This window comes from Cadophora gregata (assembly GCF_030347475.1).
Source record: "Cadophora gregata isolate MNR1 chromosome Unknown scaffold_15, whole genome shotgun sequence".
Classification (NCBI taxonomy): domain Eukaryota; kingdom Fungi; phylum Ascomycota; class Leotiomycetes; order Helotiales; family Ploettnerulaceae; genus Cadophora; species Cadophora gregata.
The window spans coordinates 624,538-647,746 of NW_026695938.1; the positions used below are offsets into that span (position 1 = coordinate 624,538).

At 37.3% G+C, this 23,209-nt stretch overlaps 2 protein-coding genes across 2 annotated transcripts; both read left to right on the plus strand.

Moving 5' to 3' along the window:
• Window positions 1-1,995: 1,995 nt before the first annotated feature.
• ONS95_004837 (uncharacterized protein) lies at window positions 1,996-2,592 on the plus strand (the record flags this gene model as incomplete). The annotated part of the gene is made up of 1 exon (XM_058498213.1): window positions 1,996-2,592. The coding sequence occupies one exon, from the start codon at window positions 1,996-1,998 to the stop codon at window positions 2,590-2,592; it is 597 nt and encodes a 198-aa protein (XP_058351724.1).
• A 16,609-nt stretch (window positions 2,593-19,201) lies between these two features.
• Window positions 19,202-22,445, plus strand: ONS95_004838 (uncharacterized protein). Its single transcript, XM_058498214.1, has 4 exons — window positions 19,202-20,750; window positions 20,813-21,138; window positions 21,229-22,067; window positions 22,171-22,445. Exons 1-4 carry the CDS (start codon window positions 20,124-20,126, stop codon window positions 22,326-22,328), a joined length of 1,950 nt encoding a protein of 649 aa, XP_058351725.1. The 5' UTR covers window positions 19,202-20,123; the 3' UTR covers window positions 22,329-22,445.
• Window positions 22,446-23,209: the final 764 nt, after the last annotated feature.

Here is a 23,209-nt window from a genome sequence, read left to right on the forward strand (position 1 = left end):
TATTTCGTACTTATTTTAGTTACTATAAGTATATAGTTATACCCTTTAGCTTAACTAATATACTAGCTATATTTTAGTATCTAATTAATAATATTTTACAGCTTTACTTAGATATAACATGTATATACTATTTAAATAATATACTAGTCTACTTTAAATTAGAAGAGTAATATATAAAGGATATTATAGCTATCCTCTAGAGGCTAGAAGACGCTTACTTATTACTTAAGCTAGAAAAGTATAACTTCTATATAGATAAGGTTATCTTCCTAAGCTATATAGTTACTACTATAAGATTAGCTATAGATCCTAAAAAGATTAAAGCAATTATTGAGTAAATAGGGCTTATAAATATTAAGGAAGTATAATTATTTCTCGGGTTTATTAACTTCTATAGGCAGTTTATTAAAGACTACTTGAAAATCGCCGGGCTACTTATAAAGTTAACTTATAAGGATAAGGAATTCCACTAGTCTAATAGCGTATAAAAAGCGTTTAAGGCACTTAAAGCGGCTTTTATCGCGGAACTAGTACTTACTTCCTTTACTTCTGATAAAGAAATATATATAGAGATAAACTCTTCGGATTATACTATTAGAGCCGTGCTTAGCTAGCTAGGCGAGGATAGAAGATAGTAACTAGTCGCTTATTATTCACGGAAACTATTACTAGTAGAACTTAATTATAATATATATAATAAGGAGTTACTAGTAATTATAGATATAATATATGAATAGAAGGTTTACCTCGAAGGCGCTACTTATAAGGTATAAATCCTAACGGACTATAAGAATCTTATTTACTTTATAACTACTAAGGAACTAAACTAATAGCAGGTTTATTAGTACGAAATACTCTCTACTATTAAGCTTCGAATTTCTTATATTAAGGGAACGGAAAATACTTAAGCTAACGCTCTAAGCCGGAAACTAGAGTACCTTATAAATAAAACCTATAAATCCTATATTATACTACAGAAAGATAGTAATTTATTAGTTATTAATAGCTAATAACTAGCCGCGATAGGATAGCTAGTCGTAAAGAAAATCTAGAAAGGCTACGCTAATAACTTAGTTATAGCTGAATAGTGATACTAACTAAGCGAAAGGTTCTTCTTCTCCTTAGAAGGAACTCTTTTATTCTAGGGACGAATCTATATACCTACTAGGGATAGGATTAAATTTATTACGTACTAGTATAAGTTACCTACTTATAGATACTAGGGGGTAGCTAAGATACTATCTAAGTTATCTAGGGAATACTACTTCCTAGGTATAAGGAAGGTAATTAGAGACGTAGTAATATCATACGATATATATATCCGGAATAAGGCTATATACTATACTCTATATAAACTTATAAAGTCACTAATAATACTACCTTATCTATAGAAATTAATCGCTTTAGATTTCATAGTTAAGCTACTACTCTTAAAAGACCTAATTATAGGAATTATATACGACTCGATCTATATAATAATAGATAAGTTTATAAAGTATATATATATAGTACTAGTACTTAGGACATAGGTGTAACGGTCCGGTATTTACTCGCTGTAAATACAGAAGGCTGCAGTTGATCTCTGATGATCGAGAGGTAGGTGTATCACGTAGACGGGAAGACAGTTACTAAGTATCAGAATACTATTTGAAGTTGAGCACGAAGCTCCTATCTAATGGCAGACGTGCCAGTCTTATATAGAACCTTCGTTAGCCTTGGATCCCTATGGGTCCTATGATCCCAGGCTCCAGGAACCTTGGACCCTATGGTTCCAAAAGCTCCATGCCATCACGTGACACATGGTCCCGTGATTTCGTTCCTAGTTCTTGGCTTCTCTGTGCAGCAATGCTGCCGAGCCTCAGGGCCAAGACACACGTGATACTCCTTCTGAGTGCGTTCGTAACACTATCCCCCTTCTTGCCTAGCGTGGTCCCCACGCTTAAGTATGCCAAAGGAAATACCGACGACGACCCATGGCCGTCTTCTTCTTTCATCATGTCCTCCAAAACCACCAAATACAAACAAAGGATAGCACTTGCTGAAACGATCAACTCCTACGGCTCGCCCAGCATGCCGTGTTCCAATTGTATTCGCTACCATCGCAATTGCGTGGTCCTGAATGAGAAGTCCCAGAGGTGTGGGGAGTGTGTCCGTCGCGGCGTGAAATGCGATGCTCTTCAGGTTTCTATCGACGACCTCCAAAGTCTTCGTATGGAGGAAGATCGCCTGAAGTTTGAGAGAGATATGGCCTTCGAGGCGGCCATGGCCGGCCTGGCTCGCGTCCGCGAGCTCGAGCAGCGCCAAGCCGAGCTTCGCGAGCGAGGGAGGGAAATGCTTCGTCGTGGTCTGAGAACTCTGGATGAGTTGGACGAGGCTGAGGCAAAAGAAAGAGTGGAGAAGGCGGAGGCGCGGGAAGCAGCGGAGAGGGAGAAGCAAGCTTCTGCCGCTCGGCCACCTACACCGCCGCCCGCCGGCGACTCCTCCGAGTTCCACCTGGTTGATGAACCGCTGCCTGACTTTGGGAACTCCTTCTGGGAAGACCTGGGTTTCGTTGATGGAAACTTCGCAGCAACCCAGGGCAGTGGAGGTTAGACTTGGGTTCCCAGGTGTTTTCTGACTGTGGGTACCCCTTCCACTTGATCAAATATCGTGTTTTGCCGTGGTAGTTCTGACAGTCGAGGATAGCCTCTACTTCGTATTCGGCGTTCGGATTGACCGGTTGTATTTCGGTGACAGGAGCAGGCGGTGCTCCTGGCGGTGCTGGTTCGAGGAGAGATATGTGGAATACTGGGTGGATGTTCATTGTCTTTGGCAGAGCTAGTTGATAATTGACTGGTCCCTTGACTTTGGCAATCCTGAACGGTCCTAGCTTTTTGTGATCCAATTTGTGACTTGGTCTTTTGGTTGCGATATTCTTTCTGAGTAAGTAGACTTTATCCCCCTCCTTGAGCGTTGGTCCCATGCTACGCTTTCTGTTGTAGTAGATCGCAGATCTCTGCGCGATGAAGAGAATATCGGCTGACAATTCTTCATGGAGCTGTTTAAGCTCATCTGCCTGTAGTATGGCTTCTTGCGCGGTACCCTGACCGGCTATTGGTGGGTTGTATGCCGTGGGATTGTGCCCATAATTCGCGTAGAACGGCGATACTCCAATGGTCTCTTGGTCCGCGCTGTTATATGCAAACTGAGCGAGTGGAAGTAGTTGCACCCAGTCGTCCTGCTTGTAGTTCACATAACACCGAAGATAAGTTTCCATTATCTGGTTGATTCGTTCTGTCTGTGCATCGGTCTGAGGATGGAATGCGGTTGACATTTTCTGCTTCATTCCTAAGAGCGCGATGAGAGTTTTCCAGAACTTCGAGGTGAAGAGCTTGTCTCTGTCTGAGATGACCTCATCTGGTATTCCGTGGCTTGCGAAGATTGTTCTGAGGAATACCTGCGCCATCATGGGCGCGTCCTGTGTTCCAAGTACTGGTACCATGTACGCGTACTTTGTGAACCTATCCGTTATTACACAGATCGAGTTGTATACGATTCCTGTGACTGGGTCTTTCGAGGGTGGTAGCTCGACCACGAAATCCAAAGCGATTGATTTCCATGGGCGAGGTGGTGTTGTTGGTGACTTCATGAGCCCATACGGAGCATGGTGTGATGCCTTGTTCCGGATGCATGTGTCGCACGACGCTACCACGTCTTTGACTACCTTCCTCATACCTGGGAAGTAGTATTCCCTGGATAGCCTAGACAGTGTCTTAGCTACCCCCTGGTGTCCATGAGCGGGCAGCCCATGCCAGTGCGTGACGAATTTAATCCTGTCCCCAGTGGGTATATAGATTCGTCCTTGGTACAGAAGCGTGCCGTCTGAGGTGAAGGAGAATCCTTCGCCCAGCTGCTTCTTCTGTTCGGCTATGACCGGGTCGTTGGCATAGCCCCTCCAGATTTTCTCGGCGACCTGGCCCGTTGAGGCCAGCTGTCGGTGATTGACTATTAGCGAATCACCATCCTTCCGCAGTACGGTGTGGGATTCGTGAGTTTTGTTTGCGAGATATTCTGGTTTCCTGCTCAGAGCGTCGGCTCTGGCGTTTTCCGTTCCCTTGACATAAGAAATTCGAAGTTTAACGGTAGAGAGTGTTTCATACCATCGAACCTGGCGTCGGTTCAATTCTTTGGTCGTTGTAAAGTAAATGAGATTCTTGTGGTCCGTTAGGATCTGTACTTCGTGGGCGGCGCCCTCGAGGTAGACCTTCCATTCGCGTACTGCGTCCACAATTGCCAGCAACTCTTTGTCGTATATGTCGTAGTTGAGTTCTGCTGGTGATAGTTTCCGCGAATGGTAAGCGACTGGTTGCTATCTTCCGTCCTCGCCCGGCTGGCTGAGCACGGCTCCAATAGCGTAGTCCGAAGAATCTGTCTCTATGCGTATTTCTTTGTCGGGGGTGAAGGAAGTGAGTACTGGTTCCGCGATGAAAGCCGCTTTGAGTGCCTCAAACGCTTTTCGTGCGCTGTCGGACCAGTGGAATTCCTTGTCCTTGTGGGTCAACTCCGTGAGTGGCCCGGCGATTTTCGAGTAGTCCTTGATGAATCGCCTGTAGAAGTTGGCAAACCCGAGGAATGATTGTACTTCCTTGACATTCGTGGGCCCCGTCCACTCGATGATTGCTTTGATCTTTTTGGGATCCATAGCCAATCCTGCGGTGGTGACCACATAGCCTAGAAAGACAACCTCGTCCACGTGGAAGTTGCACTTCTCTGGTTTGAGTAACAGGCAGGCGTCCTCCAGCCTCTGGAGAATGGCTGTGACGTCCTTCACATGTTGCTCCTCTGATTTGGAGTAGACCAGTATGTCGTCCAAATAGCATATGCACGTTACGTCTAAGTAAGGCCGCAAAACATTGTTGATCAGACGCTGAAATGTGGCTGGTGCGTTAGTCAAGCCGAAGGGCATGACCGTGTACTCGTAGTGACCGAAACGAGTGCGAAATGCTGTTTTCTCTTCTTCACCCTCAGCCATCCTAACGAGGTTGTATGCTCCTCTTAGGTCAAGCTGAGTGAAGATCTTGGCTCCAACGAGTCTGTCCCGCAGCTCCTTGGCCAATGGTAGTGCATAACGATCCTTCTTTGTGGCATCGTTCAATCGACGGTAGTCGATGCACATTCGTCGTCCACCGTCTTTCTTCTCTGCGAATAAGACGTTACTCCCCCATGGAGATTTGGACTCTCGGATGAATCCCTTCGCTAGGTTTTCATCGATGTATTGCTTGATCGTCATCAAGTCTGTCGCCGAATATTCCCTAAGTGGTTGGAATATCGGTTTGGTACCTGGTTCTAACTCGATCCGATGATCGTAGTCCTGGTGTTTCGGCAAGGCCTCGATGCCTCGTTCTTCTTTGAACAGTGCCGCAAACTTCTTGTATGCTGATGGTATATCCTTCATCAGTGGACCCTTGTCTTGGTGTCCGAGCTCTTCCTTGGAGGTGGCGCTAACCTCTCGAATGCTCACTGCTTCTGTTCCCGGTGGATAACAGCAGTCTTGGCAACGACTAAACTCAAGTTTTCCTGTCTGCCAATCGACAACAGGATTATGCTTTTCCATCCATGGCAACCCCAGGATGATGTCGTGCCTTCCAATCCTGACGACGTCGAATTGGATTATTTCGGAGTGTCCGGCGATGCCCATATGGACTGGAGCGGTCTGGACCTCGATCAGTCCATCGGAGGCGATCTTGCCATCCGCCAGTACCAGATGGTATCCCTTGTCCTTTACTTCGGTTGACAGGTAGTGTTCGAGCACAACAGTAGGAGACATGAAGTTCCCTTGTGCCCCAGAGTCTACCATCGCCTGAAGCTTGACTCCCTTGATTTTAACCTCCAACGTGAGATGTTTATCCCCAATGGCGGCAAGTTGCCGCACACAGAAATATTCCCAATGTACGCTATGGTCGAGGACACTTTCCCATACCCTTCGATTGCCATAGCTTAGGCTGACCTTGTATACGAGCCCTATTCCGAGTTCGGTGTATGTTACTGGGTTGTACATCTCGTAATAGTACCGGCCGTCATCATTGACGTGGACCCATGTCCTATTATGTCGGTTCTCAGCCATGATTTCCCATTCCTCGCCCACCCCTGGTGGCGCGCTGGTGTTAAGAATGACGGTATTCTGGAGTGGCAAGTGCTGCATAAAGGTCGTCGGTCCTTCCCAGCTGCCGGCCATTCTCCATCCGATACGCTTATAGTCCCGGTAGACTACTTCGTACCTTGCCCCCCACGGTGGACCCCCCAAGCCGACAAGGCCTGGTTCCTGATAAGTAACCCCGGTGGCTACATTGGTCCAGTGGCGAGTGTTACAGCTAACCTGATACAGGCTCTCTTCTCTTTGGGTAACTTCCCAAGTTTCACCCACTCCTGGTCCTGAGAGTTCAGGTTGAGGTGGCCCTGGTTCTGGAGTCCACTCTGGCTCCTGGGCTTCTTCCTCGCTGTCACTTGGCATTAACTCTGTGTCATCGTCTGGCCCAGAGCTGTCGTTGTCTCGATACACATAGTCCTCAGGGGGCGTGCTGACGACGGTTTGCTCGAGCTGATCCACGACGCTCGCGGAATCTCGCTCGCTGTCGTCAGAATCGCCCAACTGGGTGTGGATGTGATTCTCCTCGAGCTCGTCTGTAGTCATGTGTCGATACGTCGCGGCGAGTTGTCGTGTTGGTTCATTGTAAGAGCCACGTCCCATTGCGTTGGCATGTTTCTTGTCTGTCCACGACTTCTTTTGTCGATGAGAGCTGGCCATGTGACCAGGGAGGCCACACTCGAAGCACAGCTTCTTTTCTCGTCGCTCGCTCATGACTTTCTTAGATAGCCCGCCGTTGCGCGGCTTTCCTTGATGACTTGGCTTCCGGAACGTCGCATCGAGTTCCATTTCCCGAGGGTAGAATGGTTTCTTGTTATTGCCCCCTCTTCCTTGGTGCATGTGCGTTCCGGAGCGGTATTGGCCTTTCTTCTCGAGTGCCCTCTCGTAGTTTCGGTTGTCAATCTTGACAGCCATTTCGATGAGTTCTTGCAAGTCGGTAGGCGCGTCCGATCTTGCTATCTCATCTTTCACTCCGTCTTTCAACCCTTTGTAGTACTGTGCCCGAAGGGCGTCGTCATTCCAGCTGGTCTGATTCGCGAATTGCTGGAAGGCGGCAGTATACGTGGTCGCTGACCCGACCTGCTTTAGGTTCTGGATGTTCCGTTCGGCGGTACGGTTCTGATCAATGTCGCCGAAGACGCGGTTGATCCTATGCTCGAAACCTTCGAAGGTCATAAAGATCTTCTGGGATTCCTTGGTCATTGCCGTGGAGACTCTCCCATCCTTGGTTCGGTTCTGAATGTAGTCCGAGAGGAAGGTCTCGATCCAGTTGAAGGCAGATCCCCGGAGAAAGGACGAAGCCCAAAGGACTTTGTCAGTCTCCGTGGCGAACTGGTGACCGTTGAAGCCCGTATAGAGCTTAACCTGCGTGAGGTATGCTCTGAGCTTGGATCGGTCTCCGTTGTAGAGATCCGGGGCGGCGATCTTGGGTATGTTCTTTGGGTCGAAGGCCTTGGCGGGAGCCGAGTGGTCGTTCGACGATCCTTTGACGGAGGACATGTTGTCTTCGTGAGTCGGTACCTCTGACGAGAAGGTGCTCAAAGTGTAACGGTCCGGTATTTACTCGCTGTAAATACAGAAGGCTGCAGTTGATCTCTGATGATCGAGAGGTAGGTGTATCACGTAGACGGGAAGACAGTTACTAAGTATCAGAATACTATTTGAAGTTGAGCACGAAGCTCCTATCTAATGGCAGACGTGCCAGTCTTATATAGAACCTTCGTTAGCCTTGGATCCCTATGGGTCCTATGATCCCAGGCTCCAGGAACCTTGGACCCTATGGTTCCAAAAGCTCCATGCCATCACGTGACACATGGTCCCGTGATTTCGTTCCTAGTTCTTGGCTTCTCTGTGCAGCAATGCTGCCGAGCCTCAGGGCCAAGACACACGTGATACTCCTTCTGAGTGCGTTCGTAACAATAGGACGCGCTTATAATAGCGTAAGTATTCCTTAGAATAATCTTCGTAAGCTACGGAATACTAGATAAGATTATCTTAGATAGAGATAAGCTCTTTACTTCGAAGTTCTGGAAAACTCTTATTACGCTCTTAGGGATAAAATAGAAAATATTAACTATATTCTACCTATAAACTAATATATAAATAGAACGAATTAACTAGATAATAGAGACTTATCTTTAGTATTATATAAACTATAAATAGGACAACTAGGTATAGTTGCTCCTACTTACCTAGTTTATATATAATAGCGCGGATTAAGAGACTATTAGAGTATCACCGTTCTACGTAAATTATAAGTATAATCCTATAGTATATAATCCACTAATAACCGGTCAGGGGACCGCCTAGGAAGCTATACTATAAGTAGACGGGCTTAAGTAGCTTTATAAAGAATTATTAGCTGATATTCTCTTTATTATATAAAGATCTGCGATCTACTATAATAGAAAGTATAGTATAGGACTAACACTTAAGGAGGGGGATAAAGTCTACTTACTTAGAAAGAATATCGTAACTAAACGACTAAGTTATAAATTAGATTATAAGAAGCTAGGACTATTTAGGATTACTAAAGTCAAGGGACTAGTTAATTATTAACTAGCTTTACTAAAGATAATAAATATCTACTTAGTATTCTATATATCTCTCCTTGAACTAGTACCGCTAGAAGTACCGCCTGCTCCTATTACTAAAATATAACCGGTTAATCTAAACGCTGAATATAAAATAAAGGCTATTCTCGATTATTAGAACTACTATAGTAAAACACGATATTTAATTAAGTAGAAGGAGTACTTATAGTTAGAAAACACTTAGGAACCTAAGTCTAACTTCTACTGCCCTAGGTTACTACGAAGTTTCTATTAATAAAACCTAGGTTTTCTTAGAAGGAGTTCCTAAAGTTAGGTAGTAGTTTATTAACTAGGTAGAACTCAGAGGAGTCGCTAGCAGGTAGCGATATAAGTAGCTAAGCAATAGAAGCTTACTTCTCTCTCTCTACTACTTCTTACGCCTTCGCTTTCTCTACTCTTTCTTTTACTTTAGCCTTATTTAACTTATCTAAAGTTCTTAAACTATAATAAAGTATTTCCTTCTCTTACTTATAAAGCTTAGCTTAGCGCTACTTAAGCTCGCGGACGTAAGCTAAGCTAACTATAGCTACCTTAAAGGCTATATCTCTCTTAAACTTTAAGTGATCTTCCTTTATATAAAGACTTTAGAGGTTATCGATAGAAACCTAAAGAGTATTATATTTTATACTATAATAGATATACTTACTACACCTCTAGGACTTCTTATTTAGGACTATATAATTACGATAATAGCGAATATAATTAGAATATAGTATATTAGGCGAGCTATAAGAGTTGATTATTTTAGTAAGTGCTATCCTTTATTTATATTTAGTAGTTTTAGAGGATATAATAAAAGAAGAAGATAGCTATAGGTTATTATTAATATTTCCTTTAGTATACTTAAGTGTGGGGATCACGCTAGGTAAGAAGGGAGATAGTATTACGAATGTACTTAGAAGGAGTATCACGTGTGTCTTAGCCCTAAGGCTCGGTAGCCTTATTATATAGAGAAGCTAAGAACTAGGAATAAAATCACAGGACTATATATCACGTGATAGTATAGAGCTTTTAGAACTATAGGATCTAAGGTTCCTAGAGCCTAGGATCATAGGACTTATAGGGATCCTTAAAGAACAAAGGTTTTATATAAGACTAGTACGTCTGCTATTAGATAGGAGCTTCATACTTAATTTTAAATAGTATTCTAATACTTAGTAACTATCTTCTGTCTACGTGATACACCTACCTCTCGATTATCAGGGATTAACTACAGCCTTCTGTATTTATAGCGAGTAAATACCGGACTATTACAGTAACTCTCTTATACTTTATAGAACTTATATATATTAAGTTACTAAAAAGAGAGAACCTCTAAAACTCCTCTAATTCAGTTCTAATTACTAGTATAAAACTAATCTAGGAGCTAAGGTCTTTATTATTTATAAAAGATCTATTAATAAAGGCGTAGATCTTCATAGAACTTAAGTCTATAGGAATATATTATAAACCTCTCCCTAGGTTCTTTATCTACTACTTAAAACATAGATTTAAGGCCTTAATATTATTAAGTATTAGATTTTAGTACTATACTACTACTAATAAGTTAAATATAGCTTCTAGCTAATAGATTATCATAAGGTAAGCTCTGTAAGCTTATTACTCTATATAAGCTTTCTTATAATCTCCCTTAGTAATATTAACTTACTTAAGCCTTATACCTTAACTCTTTTAAGATATATAAAAGCTACTCTCTTTTATACAAATAGTATACCTATTAAATATTAGCGATTCAGATCAGTTTAGGACTTATATTAGCTTAGTTATAAAGCCGGCCTAATTAATCGCTTCTTATTCCCTTACTAGGAATATCTTATCTCTTAGAATAAAAGTATTATCTATTTATATTCTTATAATTCCGAACTCGTTAGTTCCTTTAGTACTTACTAAGAGGCATAAGTCGTAAGTTAACGTTTCTATTTAAAAGCTTCTTATATAATACTTATAATATATATTAAACTAGTAGTTTCTAGATTCAGATATACTATATAATAGAAGCACTACTATAAATATTATTTTAAGTAGAAACTCGTTAGTGATCTCTTCTAGTAGCTATATAAATATCTTATAAAGAAGCTTTATTACTGCTTAAGTATAAGCTTAAGTAATATCCCGTATTATTAGCTTTAATTCAGGGTTATTTCAGATATATTCCGGATAGCTAAGTACTATAGCTAAGTATATAATAAGTCTTTAACTAATCTGTTAGATTATTAGCAATTAAGTTAAAATCTCTTATTTACTTTTATTATTAAAGTATTAAATAATAAGCTTAGATTTCTTATATAAGCTTACTATCTCTTTACTCTTAACTTTATTTACTATTCTAGACTTAAAGATATATTAGCCTTTTACCTTAGAGTTATCTTTATAGATAAGGATAAAAATACCTCTTTTAATAAGAGCTTTATATTCTACTTAACAGGATCTTTAGAATAGTAGTCCCAGGGTTATAATCTTACTCTCTAATTATAGCTAGATAAAAAGCTCTTAATCTCTTATTTCCTTCTTTATTAAGAACGCCTTAATATTATATACTATATATATCCTAGTATTATAATCGTTATTAATTATTAGTAGTCTATTAATCTACTCTATAAATAGGATCTTAATATAGATAAGTTTCAGTATTAATTCAGATATTTTCTAAGTTTATTATTCCTAATATTAAGTATCTTCTAGTAATTTTTCTTTTCTTTACTTAATACTAAAGCTATTTATAGTAAATAATTAAACAGAAGTAGAATAAAATATCCGTGTTCTACTATTCTTTATATTAATCTTATAATCCTTATTATTTATTCCTAAGAAATTATAAGGTCCTTCCTACTTCTTAGATTTCTCCCTTTAAATAAGTACCTTATTATTAATCTGTAGATTATAAATATAGGTAATTCCAGGGCTATTTTAAGTAGCTAATGTATTATTAACTTTATATATAGTATAGAGCTTATATATAGCTTCTATAGCTTTCTTAGTAGTCGCTGCTTATTATTCGACTAACAGATTAAGAGGATCTAATTCTATTATCTTAGGGTATACGCTAAAGACTAGTAATATAAGGACTAAGCTATTAGGCTTAGCTATATTATTTATAGCTTTAATAGCTATTTATAAGTGTTCCTTAGCGTTAAGATCTTCGTATTCTTCCGTGATAATTTTATAAGTATAGTAGAGTAGATAGTAATATCTCTCTACCTTACTAATAGAATAATATACCTCTACTAGAATAAGTTTAGAGATAGTTCTAACTAACTTAAGTAAGCTTTAAAACTCCTTAGAGTTAAAGTTTATTCTATAGTTATAAACTAAGAAGTTAAGTAGTCTTAAATATATATTAATCTATATAGCCTTAAATATATTAAATACAGATTAAGCGGATACTAAACTAGACCTTTTTCAGAGTTATCTTACTACCCTAAATCCTATTACTTTATTAACTACGTAGAAAGTATATTAATCGCTAAATATTATAATATTAATATAAACTATATAGTTAAAGTTAATATTATCGTAAAGTCTAAATCGGAACTAATACAGAGTATCTGCGTACCTCTAGTAATACTTATATATCTCCTTCACCTGTTATATAATATCAGAATCCAGTATATAACCTACTTAGTCTAAAAGATATTATAAATATCATACTAATAAGTAACTAAATCGCCTATAGAGTCTGCGAATCTCTATTTCTATTAGATAATAAGCTAATATATCTCTATCTGAATACTCTAATAATTAGTAATAGTAATTTAGAAGAAGCTATATATACTCACTTTTCCGGATAATTAAGTGCTTAATATCCCCTTAAATCAAAGTATTAGTAAGGTTATTATAATAGATCCTTAGCTTATTAAGCTATTAAAGGTATATTAAGAATAGTATATTAGTATCTACGATTATAAATTCCAACTATCTGATAGGTATATTAATTATAATAGTTCCTAATACTACTCTTATATTAGCTCTGAATTAGATCTAATAATATCCCGCTTCTCTTTTATCGAATATAACTTTCCAGGTCTATTATAAAGCTCGTAACTAATTAAGACCGCCTATATTTCTCTTTAACACTCTAGTATTAATTAAAAGACCTTAAAAAACTATCTTAGACTATTAAGTAATAAAGGTTTCTATTATTATCTTAAGCTTAGGTTACTTAACTATACTTTAGAAGATATAAATTACCTTACACTTCTCGAGGTACTAGAGAACTTATCTTATATTATACTCTATTTCCGATGTATAGAACATAGTAATAAAGTATACTATTTTATCTCTATCCTCTGTATCTACTTCAGTATTATTAGAATAGTTATTATTATCTTCTATAGAAGTATTAGAATCGTCCTTTTTATAATCTTTACTAGGTCCCCTGAACTAGTCCTAATTAAGCTCCGAATCTAACTCCTCCCCTTCGAGGTATATTATATATACTTTATAGGACTTTTCTATAAGCTTAATACTCTTAGCTTTCTATTCTATAAAATACTTTACCTTTAATACTACTTACTCTTAGTTAGAGTAACAGCTATTATAATAGTCTATCTTCTTATAAATAATATATCTTATATAACTTAGGAATACCTTAAATCTGTTTCTATATTTATTCCTTAAAGAGAACTTCATCTTTCAGTCTAAGTAATAAGTATTACTATCTATAATATATATTTAGGACTAATTCGGATTATTCCTGGAGTATCTCCTAGATCTAGATCCGGAATCCTATATTATTTCTACACTTATAGCCGCGTGAAAGCTATCTATTAATATAAGAAACATTAGAAGTAGCTTAAATAAAGCTATTTTAAATAAGGGATTTCCTAAAACTCCTTATACTAGCTTATTATATAATATCTTATCGTTTCATATACTATTATCCTTAAGACCTAATTAGATACTTTATAATTCTCTCGCGAAGCTTTCTAATTATATTAGAGCTAATTTACCTTTCTAAAGTAGCTTATTCTAAAATATAGAAAAAGTTATACTAAACTACTAACTTAAGTATTAGTTAGCTCTTTCCTCTATCTTATAGTTATTATAAGTAGCTTATACTAGCTTATTAAATAAGTACCTCTTATTCTAGAAGTACTAGTAGTAGTATAATAAGGCTCTATCCCGGAGTATAAATAGAAATACCCTATATTATAGTATAAACTCTACTAATACTTATTAATAAAGATTAGTAAAGATATAGAGCTTCTTATTAAGATAATCTCTAGCTTTACTATATTAAAGCTCCTTAGTATATATTTTACTAAGGCTTATTAGTGATTTTACTTATTCCGGAGAAATCAGTTCTATAATATACTAACTTAAACAAATAAGCTCTAAATATAGTCTATTTTAGCTAAGTACCTGAAAAAGGAGTAATATCTTATCCTTTAGGTATATTATAAGAGCTAAGGTAGGATCTAGTAAACTATTATCCCTTAGTCTCTATACTAGAAGCTAATTAGTATACTATTTCTCTAGTCCTATCAGAAATAATTCCTCTCTCTTAATATTAATAGAGGGAAAAGCTCTATAGATATCTTCGCTTTTTATAAAAGGTTTAATATATAAAAGTCCTTAGGAGTCTATATACTAAAATAAAACCTATCCCCTTAGGGGATCACTTATCTATATCCTCCCTTAGCTATCTTAATACCTTATCTCTATATTATTAGGGGCTATAATCTCTATAGATAGAGATAATATATTAAGCGAGTTCTAATAAAGTATTTATAATACTTAGTTCCCTCTTTAATTATAAGTCCGAATCTTATCTAAAAAGGAGCCGAATAATAAGTCTAATAGTAGTTTAGTTTCCTATCTATCTAGCTAAGTATTCTCTTACGCTTAAACTACTACTATAAGAGCTTAGGAAATCTATAATCCTTTTTAATATTAAATATAGACCTAATTCCTTAAGAGATAGTCTTAGAGCTCTTATTATTACTCGCTTGTTATCTTCTTAAAGTTATCTATTATCTAATCTAGAAAGTATTCTTAAAAGTCTTAGAATAATATCTCTCTCTTAATACCTTTTCTTATAAAATAATCTATAAATCCTTAAACTAGACTGTTAATCTTAGCTCCTATAAAACTAGCTAAAAGTACTCCAGGAACTAGCGTTCCGTCTTATATTAAGGTTCCGCTACTTCTAACTTCTACTTTAAGTTATTTTATAACTTAGTCTATTAGAGTCACTATTATACTAGAAGCGATTTATAAGTGTTTTAAGTATATCTTTTATATCCTAGAAATATCTAACTAAATAGCTCCGGAAATATCTTAATAACTATTAGAGAGTAGCTATTATTCTTTAATAGTATAGAACTTACTCTACTTAATTTCAATAAGAGTTCTCTAGTTGCTTTATAAGGCTTACTCTACTTAGTTTTAATAAGAGCCCGCTAATATTAATTTAGTATTATATCCTAAGAGTTAACTCTATTATATTTAATCTATCTATTCTATAGTATAAGGTAACTACTAATTAGTGTTAGTATTATACTAGTAAACAAATAATAAGTATATATTAATATATATTAAAATCTAAGGTTCAGTTTAAAAGTGTTTAAAAGTATATATTATAAAGAGTATCTACAAGTTAGAATATATACTACCTCCTAAACAGCTCCTAGTTTATATCTAAAAAGAGTCTATCCCTTAACCGGGATTACTTATACCCCCTGACTCCCCCCTATATTTCTATAGCATAAGTCTGCGGACCAATAGTTATACTAAGCTCTAGAGCGTTTATTAATAATTCACTAAGCAAGGAAATCTTAATTTCTCGCTTCTATAATTAAGATAGTCGCTTAGCTATAGCTAAATTAATCCTTTCCCTAAAGAGTATCGCTTTTCTTATTAATCGTATTAGTAGGTAGTGTTAGAGTATTAAGAGGTACCTAATTAAGGTCTAGCTGTAGTAGTACCGCAGTATCTTAGTAGAGGAGCTTTAAGTAGGTCTTTCTATTTTATTATTCTCTTTACTATACCGCTTAAAGGAAGTTTCAGAATATTATAGGGTACCTAAGAATATAAGGAGTAAAAGAGGTAATATTATATTAACTAAAACTTAAGGAAAGCTATAGAGCTTGGAAAGCGTGTAGCCTTTAAGGGCTGCAGCCTACCCGAAATAGCAAGAGCCCCTGATAATCCCTTAGATATTAGATTTATAGATCTTTAGATCTCTTCTTTTATTATAAGATCTAAGGATCTAGAAATCTATTATATAATATTAAGTTACTAGAACTAACGCTTTTACTTATAATACTTAGATTATATAATATATATAACTACTATAGTACTATAAAATCCTAAGAAAGAAGTTCTCTTAAGAGCTCTTACTTCTTAGAAGATTTCTTTTAGAAGTAAGTATCTCCTTAAGCTTATAGCCTCCTAGCCCCTCCTACCTAAGAGCTCTTAGGCACTTAGGGGAATCCTTCTAGGAGCGCTAGGCTCCTAAGCGATCCGTAATAAGTAGTAATAGTACTTTAGTACTTAATCTAACTCTTTTATCTTCTCTTCCTTCAAGAAAGGAAGAAGCTACTAAAGTTAGTAGCTTTGGTAAGAATAGTATATATTAGTAAAAAATTCTGGCGCCGGGTATACGTACTACTTACTATTTTCGCTGTTTTCGCCGAATAGTCGCTTTTTACGCTTAAGACGCCTTAAAATATAAGAGGCTATTATACGTCAGCTTTAAATAATAAAAGGCCGCCTTATACGCCCTAGGCGCCTTTTATAAGACCCACTTTTATATATAAGCTAGACTTAATTAGGAAAGATATAATATTTTTAATTAGAATTAAAAATTAAAAGTTAAGTTTATTTTTAGATTTTAAACTAACTAAAAACAGTTAGACTAGCATGGATTTTAACTAAGAATTTAAAAAGACCTGCACTTTCTATATATATTCTTAAAACTAGTCTCGCTAAGCCTTTAACGCTATAAATATCCACGCTAAAAAATCGCTAGCGTGCTTATAATTCGATTCAGGTAAATTCTATGCAGGGGTAAGTCGCCGCCTTGCCTAATCAGGCGATATAAGCCTAATAATACCCCCTTATAAGGTATACCTTTATAAGTACCTTTAATATCCTTAGTATTCTTAGTAGTATTAAAGCTTTTAGTAAGCTTATTAATATACCTTATATAATATAAAAAATCAGACTTAACTTTATTTTATACGCTAGTCCTAATTAGGCTTATAAGCACCTATAGCACCTTAGTCGCCTTAGGCGCCTACGTTATTAATTTAAATTAGTATATACTGCTTTAGGGGTCGCTAGCTATTAAATTAATCGATATATAACTTAGGCTAGAATAGCGAAAATAGCGCCTTTAGCAGCTAGCCGGCGGCTGCCTGGAGCTAGATTTTTTTGCTAATGTTCTTAGTTAAAGTAATAGCTATTATAGTAATCTATCTTCTTATAGATAATATAACTTATATAACTTAAAAAAGCTTTAAATCTATCTTTATATTTATTTCCTAGAGAGAATTTTATCTTTTAGTCTAAGTAGTAAGTATTATTATTTATAATATATACTTAAGACTTATTTAGATTATTTCCGGAGTATCTCTTAGATCTAGATCCGGAATCTTATATAATCTCTACACTTATAGTCATATAAAGGCTATCTATTAATATAAGAAATATTAAAAGTAGCTTAAATAAAGCTATTTTAAATAAGAGATTCCTTAAAACTCCTTATATTAACTTATTATATAATATTTATTATTCTATATATTATTATCCTTAAGATCTAATTAGATATTTTATAGCTCTCTTATAAAGCTTTCTAATTATATTAGAGCTAATTTACTTTTCTAAAGTAGCTTATTTTAAAATATAGAAAAAGTTATACTAAACTATTAACTTAAGTATTAATTAGCTCTCTTCTTTATCTTATAGTTATTACAAGTAGCTTATACTAGCTTATTAAATAAGTACTCCTTATTCTAGAGGTACTAGTAGTAATATAATAAGGCTTTATCCTGGAGTATAAATAGAAATACCTTATACTATAATATAAACTTTACTAATACTTATTAATAAAAATTAGTAAAGATATAAAGCTTCTTATTAAGATAATCTCTAGCTTTACTATATTAAAACTCCTTAGTATATATCTTACTAAGGCTTATAAGTGATTTTACTTATTCTAGAGAGATTAGTTTTATAATATACTAACTTAGCTAAATAAGCTTTAAATATAAACTATTTTAGCTAAGTACTTAAAAAGGAAGTAATATTCTATCCTTTAGGTATATTATAAGAGCTAAAGTAAGATCTAGTAAACTATTATCCCTTAGTCTCTCTACTAGAAGCTAATTAATATACTATCTCTCTAATCTTATTAGAAATAATTCCTCTCTCTTGATATTAATAGAGAGAGAGGCTTTATAAAGATCCTTATCTTCTATAAAAGATTTAATATATAAAGGTCCTTAGGAGCTTAGATACTAAAATAAAACTTAGCCTTTTAAAAGATCACTTATTTATATCCTCCCTTAGCTATTATAATACTTTATTTCTATATTATTAAGAGCTATAATCTCTATAGATAAAGATAATATATTAAGCGAGTTCTAGTAAAGTATTTATTATACTTAATTCTCTTCTAGATTATAATTCTAAATATTATTTAAAAAGAGTTTAAATAATAAATCTAGTAGTAGCTTAGTTTCTTATCTATTTAGCTAAGTATTCTCTTATACTTAAATTACTATTATAAGAGCTTAGGAAATTTATAATCCCTTTTAATATTAAATATAGACCTAATTCCTTAAAAGATAATCTTAAAGCTCTTATTATTACTTACTTATTATTTTCTTAAAATCATCTATTATTTAATTAAGAAAATACTCTTAAAAGTCCTGAAATAATATCTTCTTATAGATACTTTTCTTTATAGAATAATCTATAAATCCTTAAACTAGACTATTAATATCAGCTTTTATAAGACTTACTAAAAATACTCTAAGTACTAGCGTTCTATCTTATATTAAGGTCCTACTACTTTTAACTTCTACTTTAAGTTATTTTATAACTTAGTTTATTAGAATTACTATTATATTAAAAGTAATTTATAAGTATTTTAGATATATTTTTTATATCTCGGAAATATCTAACTAAATAGCTTTAGAAATATCTTAATAACTATTAGAGAGTAGTTATTACTCTTTAGTAGTATAAAACTTACTCTACTTAATTTTAATAAGAGTTCTTTAGTTACTTTATAAGGCTTACTTTACTTAGTTTTAATAAAAGCTTACTAATATTAAATTAGTATTATATTTTAAGAGTTAACTTTATTATATTTAACTTATTTATTCTATAGTATAAAGTAACTACTAATTAGTATTAGTATTATACTAATAAATAAATAATAAATATATATTAATATATATTAAAATCTAAGGTTTAGTTTAAAGGTATTTAAAAGTGTATATTATAAAGAGTATCTAAGGGTTAGAATATATACTACCTCCTAAATAACCCCTAGTTCGTATCTGAAAGTAGTTCTTCCCTTAACTAAGATTACCTGTCCCCCTTAATTGCTCCCTACACTTCCATAGTATAGGTCTGCGGACCAACAATTGCCTTCTTAATAACTTGCTGTACTTATATAAGCTGTCGAACTCGCCTTTTATCTAACACCTCTTTTCCTTTTTTAACTCAATACGTGTCATGAAGTCGATTATAGCAAGAGATACAGGTTTTTCAGCTAGTAAAAGCGTCTATAGATCGATATTACTTACACGTTAAGCAGCGAATAAGGTAAAAAAAGCAAGTGTCTTTCCCGCTAAACCTAATAGCTGAAGGTACGCGGTGGCAAGGAATACACTCTATTTTTAATAGGTAAAGGTAGGTACAGGTAGGTAAAGATAAAGGTATAAGCAAAGGACCGATTTTGATATTCCTGCACGGGCCACAATTAGTCACCTGACTAGTATTTTTTACGAATTCTACGGAAGATTACACAACATAAGATAGAAAGAAGAGTGGGGTACTAAAGGTGGTTGGCCGTAATACTTATTCTCGCGCTTTTACCTGGAGACATTGACAACTTTATTCGTACTGGGTTCCGAGCTCCTGAAACGACCAAACGGTGTTCTCTGCCAACCAATACTTCTACTGGGCGCGTTGCATGGGCGATTCCGCCTAGCATTCAACATGGCCACGATTGTTGTCGCTGATGGAATGTGTTGTTGTGATGTGACGCGACTCAAGAGGAAACGGCCGAGGTCCAGGCCACTGCCTCAAGTCGAACAATGCCAAGACACTGCTTGTGGCTGTAAGCCACTTTCCACCATTTGGCCTCTTTTCAACCGCCGTTGTCACCTCATCACATTCTTCCAAAAGAGGAGCCCAGTCATGCCTTGGATCCGGATGGTTTCGAAAGGATGAGGCGTATACAGCAGAGAGTAGCGGGAGTTGCTCTTTTCATCTCCATTGCCCTCTTCTACCTCTGGTACACGTCGGAAACCAAACTAGATGTTCTCACATATGATTCCAAAAAGGAAATCCCCGCCAAGCAAAGCCCGTCCAACTCAATACCAACGAGCATTATACATGCAGATGAGTCTTTCATAACTTCCGTCGCCGTCCCACAAGTTTCTCAACATGAGACGGTTGAAACGACGTTGCCAGAACCACAATTGGCTCAGCCAACAACACCAGCAAGTCCGGTTCTGAGTCCCAAGCCTACGCATTCTCCAGCGGCGGAATGTATGGGTTACGAAAGTCTTCAAAGAAGTCGCAAGAAGCCATGGTCTGGGGGCTCACGGCAATTTCCTTATTCTCGGCCGGCCCCTGAATGTCGAACTTTCAATCTACCGGCAATGGAGCAGCTCATTGAGAAGATGAGAGGGGTTATCAAAGATCCTGATCTCTTCAGGCTATTTGAGAACACCTACCCAAATACTCTTGATACAATGATCAAGTGGAGGGGCTATGCTAAGGATATTGGAGAGGATGGTGTGGAAGGGAATGTGACGGATGAGGAACTAACTTATGTTATTACTGGTGATGTATGGAAATGACCCTCTGAGAATAGTGCTTCCAAAGCTTCAAGCCAGCTGACTTGACCCAGATCGATGCTATGTGGCTACGAGATTCAGCTTCTCAAGTCCTCTCGTACTTGCCTCTTCTTGAAGCGTCGAATGACAAAGACTCGCTTGCAAGCCTGTGGCGAGGCCTCATCAACATTCATGCTCGATACATTATCATTTCGCCGTACTGTCATAGTTTTCAGCCGCCACCTGAGTCTGGTGTTCCTCCTACTCACAATGGAGCTTATACCCAGAATCATCCCATGCCCCCTTATGACCCAGTCAAGGTGTTCGATTGCAAGTGGGAACTGGATTCTCTAGCTTCTTTCCTTCAGATATCAGTCGCTTACTTTGAACGTACCAAAGAGTGAGTTAAGATCATATTTTCCATTATCCCATCTGTCACATCGATCATTCTCGATCACAGTGGTGCAGATACCTTGCTAACTTTTTAAAGTATCGAGTTTTTCCAGAAATACAACTGGATCCCTGCGGTCAAAGCTGCACTTAATGCCGCTGGCGCCATGAGACTCGGCACTTACTCGAAAGACGGGAAAGTCGAACCGTCGGCATGGACATTTACTGGATGGACCAACAGAGGATCAGAAACACTCACTAATGATGGGCTTGGAAATCCAACCAAGGAAAATGGGATGGTCAGAACTGCTTTTCGTCCTTCAGATGATGCTTGTATCTACCAGTTACTTGTCCCAGCCAACATGATGTGGGCAAAGTATCTAGAAGACGGGTCTATGATCATGGAGCACCTGACAGGAGACGATGCCAAGAACCTCACCACAGCGATGCGTGACTTCGCATTCGGCATCAGAAAAGGCATTGACCAAGACGCAATTGTGCATCACCGCGATTTCGGAGACATCTTTGCTTATGAGATCGACGGATTCGGGGGCTCGAATCTGATGGATGATGCAAATGTCCCCTCTTTACTGGCAATGCCTCTCTGGAACTACTCGGAATCCGCTTTCAAGCTTCCTCCACTCCCACAAGGCGAGCAGCCTAAGAATTACGAGGAAATTTATGCCAATACGAGACGCTTTGTTCTTAGCGATAGCAACCCATATTTCATGAAGGGCCCAGTCATCTCAGCTATTGGAGGTCCGCATGTCGGTCCTGGAAAGGCTTGGCCTATGGCGGCCATAATTCGCGCAATCACATCGTTCTCTACCCTCGGTTCGTCAGCGACAAATAGTCTTGACAAAGTCTCGAAGAAAGATATTGAAGAAGAAGTCAAGCAGCAAATAAGAATGGTATTGAATTCAACAGATGGATCTGGGGGTACGTTTATTTCTTCGAGTTTTCCGACGGTCGAATTGCAAGACCGTCACAGAATATCTATTATCAGTACTTTTGCCACGTAAGTTGCTAACATTGGTTCTAGTAATACACGAGAGCGTCAACACATTTAACGAGGGCATATGGAGCAGAGCTTGGTTCGGATGGGCGAATGGGTTATTTGGAGAGTTGATGATCAAGGTTGCCGAGGAAGACCAGAAGGAAGGGAGGAATCCTGGTTGGTTAGGAGAAAGCTGGCAATAGGATTACTTTTGAATTGTCTGATTATTGTATTTTAATGACTTTCTATGGTTTCATTGTGGAGTTAGTGGAGATTAGGAATATGTTATTTATTCATCAACTTTAGTCAGTCCCATCTGGTTCTTCAAGGCGTCTCATTTCACTCGCCCATACTTTATCGTCTACATGTATCAAAATTCTCTCAACCTTCGCACGCTGCATTCAACACACAGGTCGTTGTCCTAGATGCAGTCGCTTCTTATCCTGTGGCTCGCCTACCTTAACAGGGGGGGATCTTGGCTGAGATTCAAGTACATGTAATCCAGCGAGACCGAAAAACAGCAACACTTCACCACCACGACCAAAGACTCCCTCGAAAGTCACACAAGGGTGATAGGACTTTAACTGCCACTTTATGTCTCCACTGTCATCCTCGAAGTTGAATATCTGGACATGATCTTGGTTTGCGAGGTTCTGTTTGGATCCGATCGGCTTCAACATGAAATACTAGACACAGTGTTTTTCTCGAGGACAACTCCTTGACAAATCCATATGTTCTCCTATTCCTTGCATCAGTCGACCAATGAACTGAACAAACCTGCTATATAGCAGTTTTTTTTAACACTTCCTATGTTGCACTCCCAAGTCTCCTGTCACAAAGCGGCTTCCTGACGTTGAGATACTAGCGCGCCGGGAGTGCATGGCGTCTGGCGACAGCAGAGGTGAGAAGATATTGGAGTTCAAGCTCTAAGGGATCTTGACTGGCACAACTAGATGCAGGCGCACTGGAGGATAGGAAAATGAGAAATGGTTGGACGAAAAGCTCTGAGACTGATTCGGGGATGTCGTCGTCGATGTACGCTGGGAGGAAAAATTTCCACTCAATGTTGTCAGCGATGCGGCCG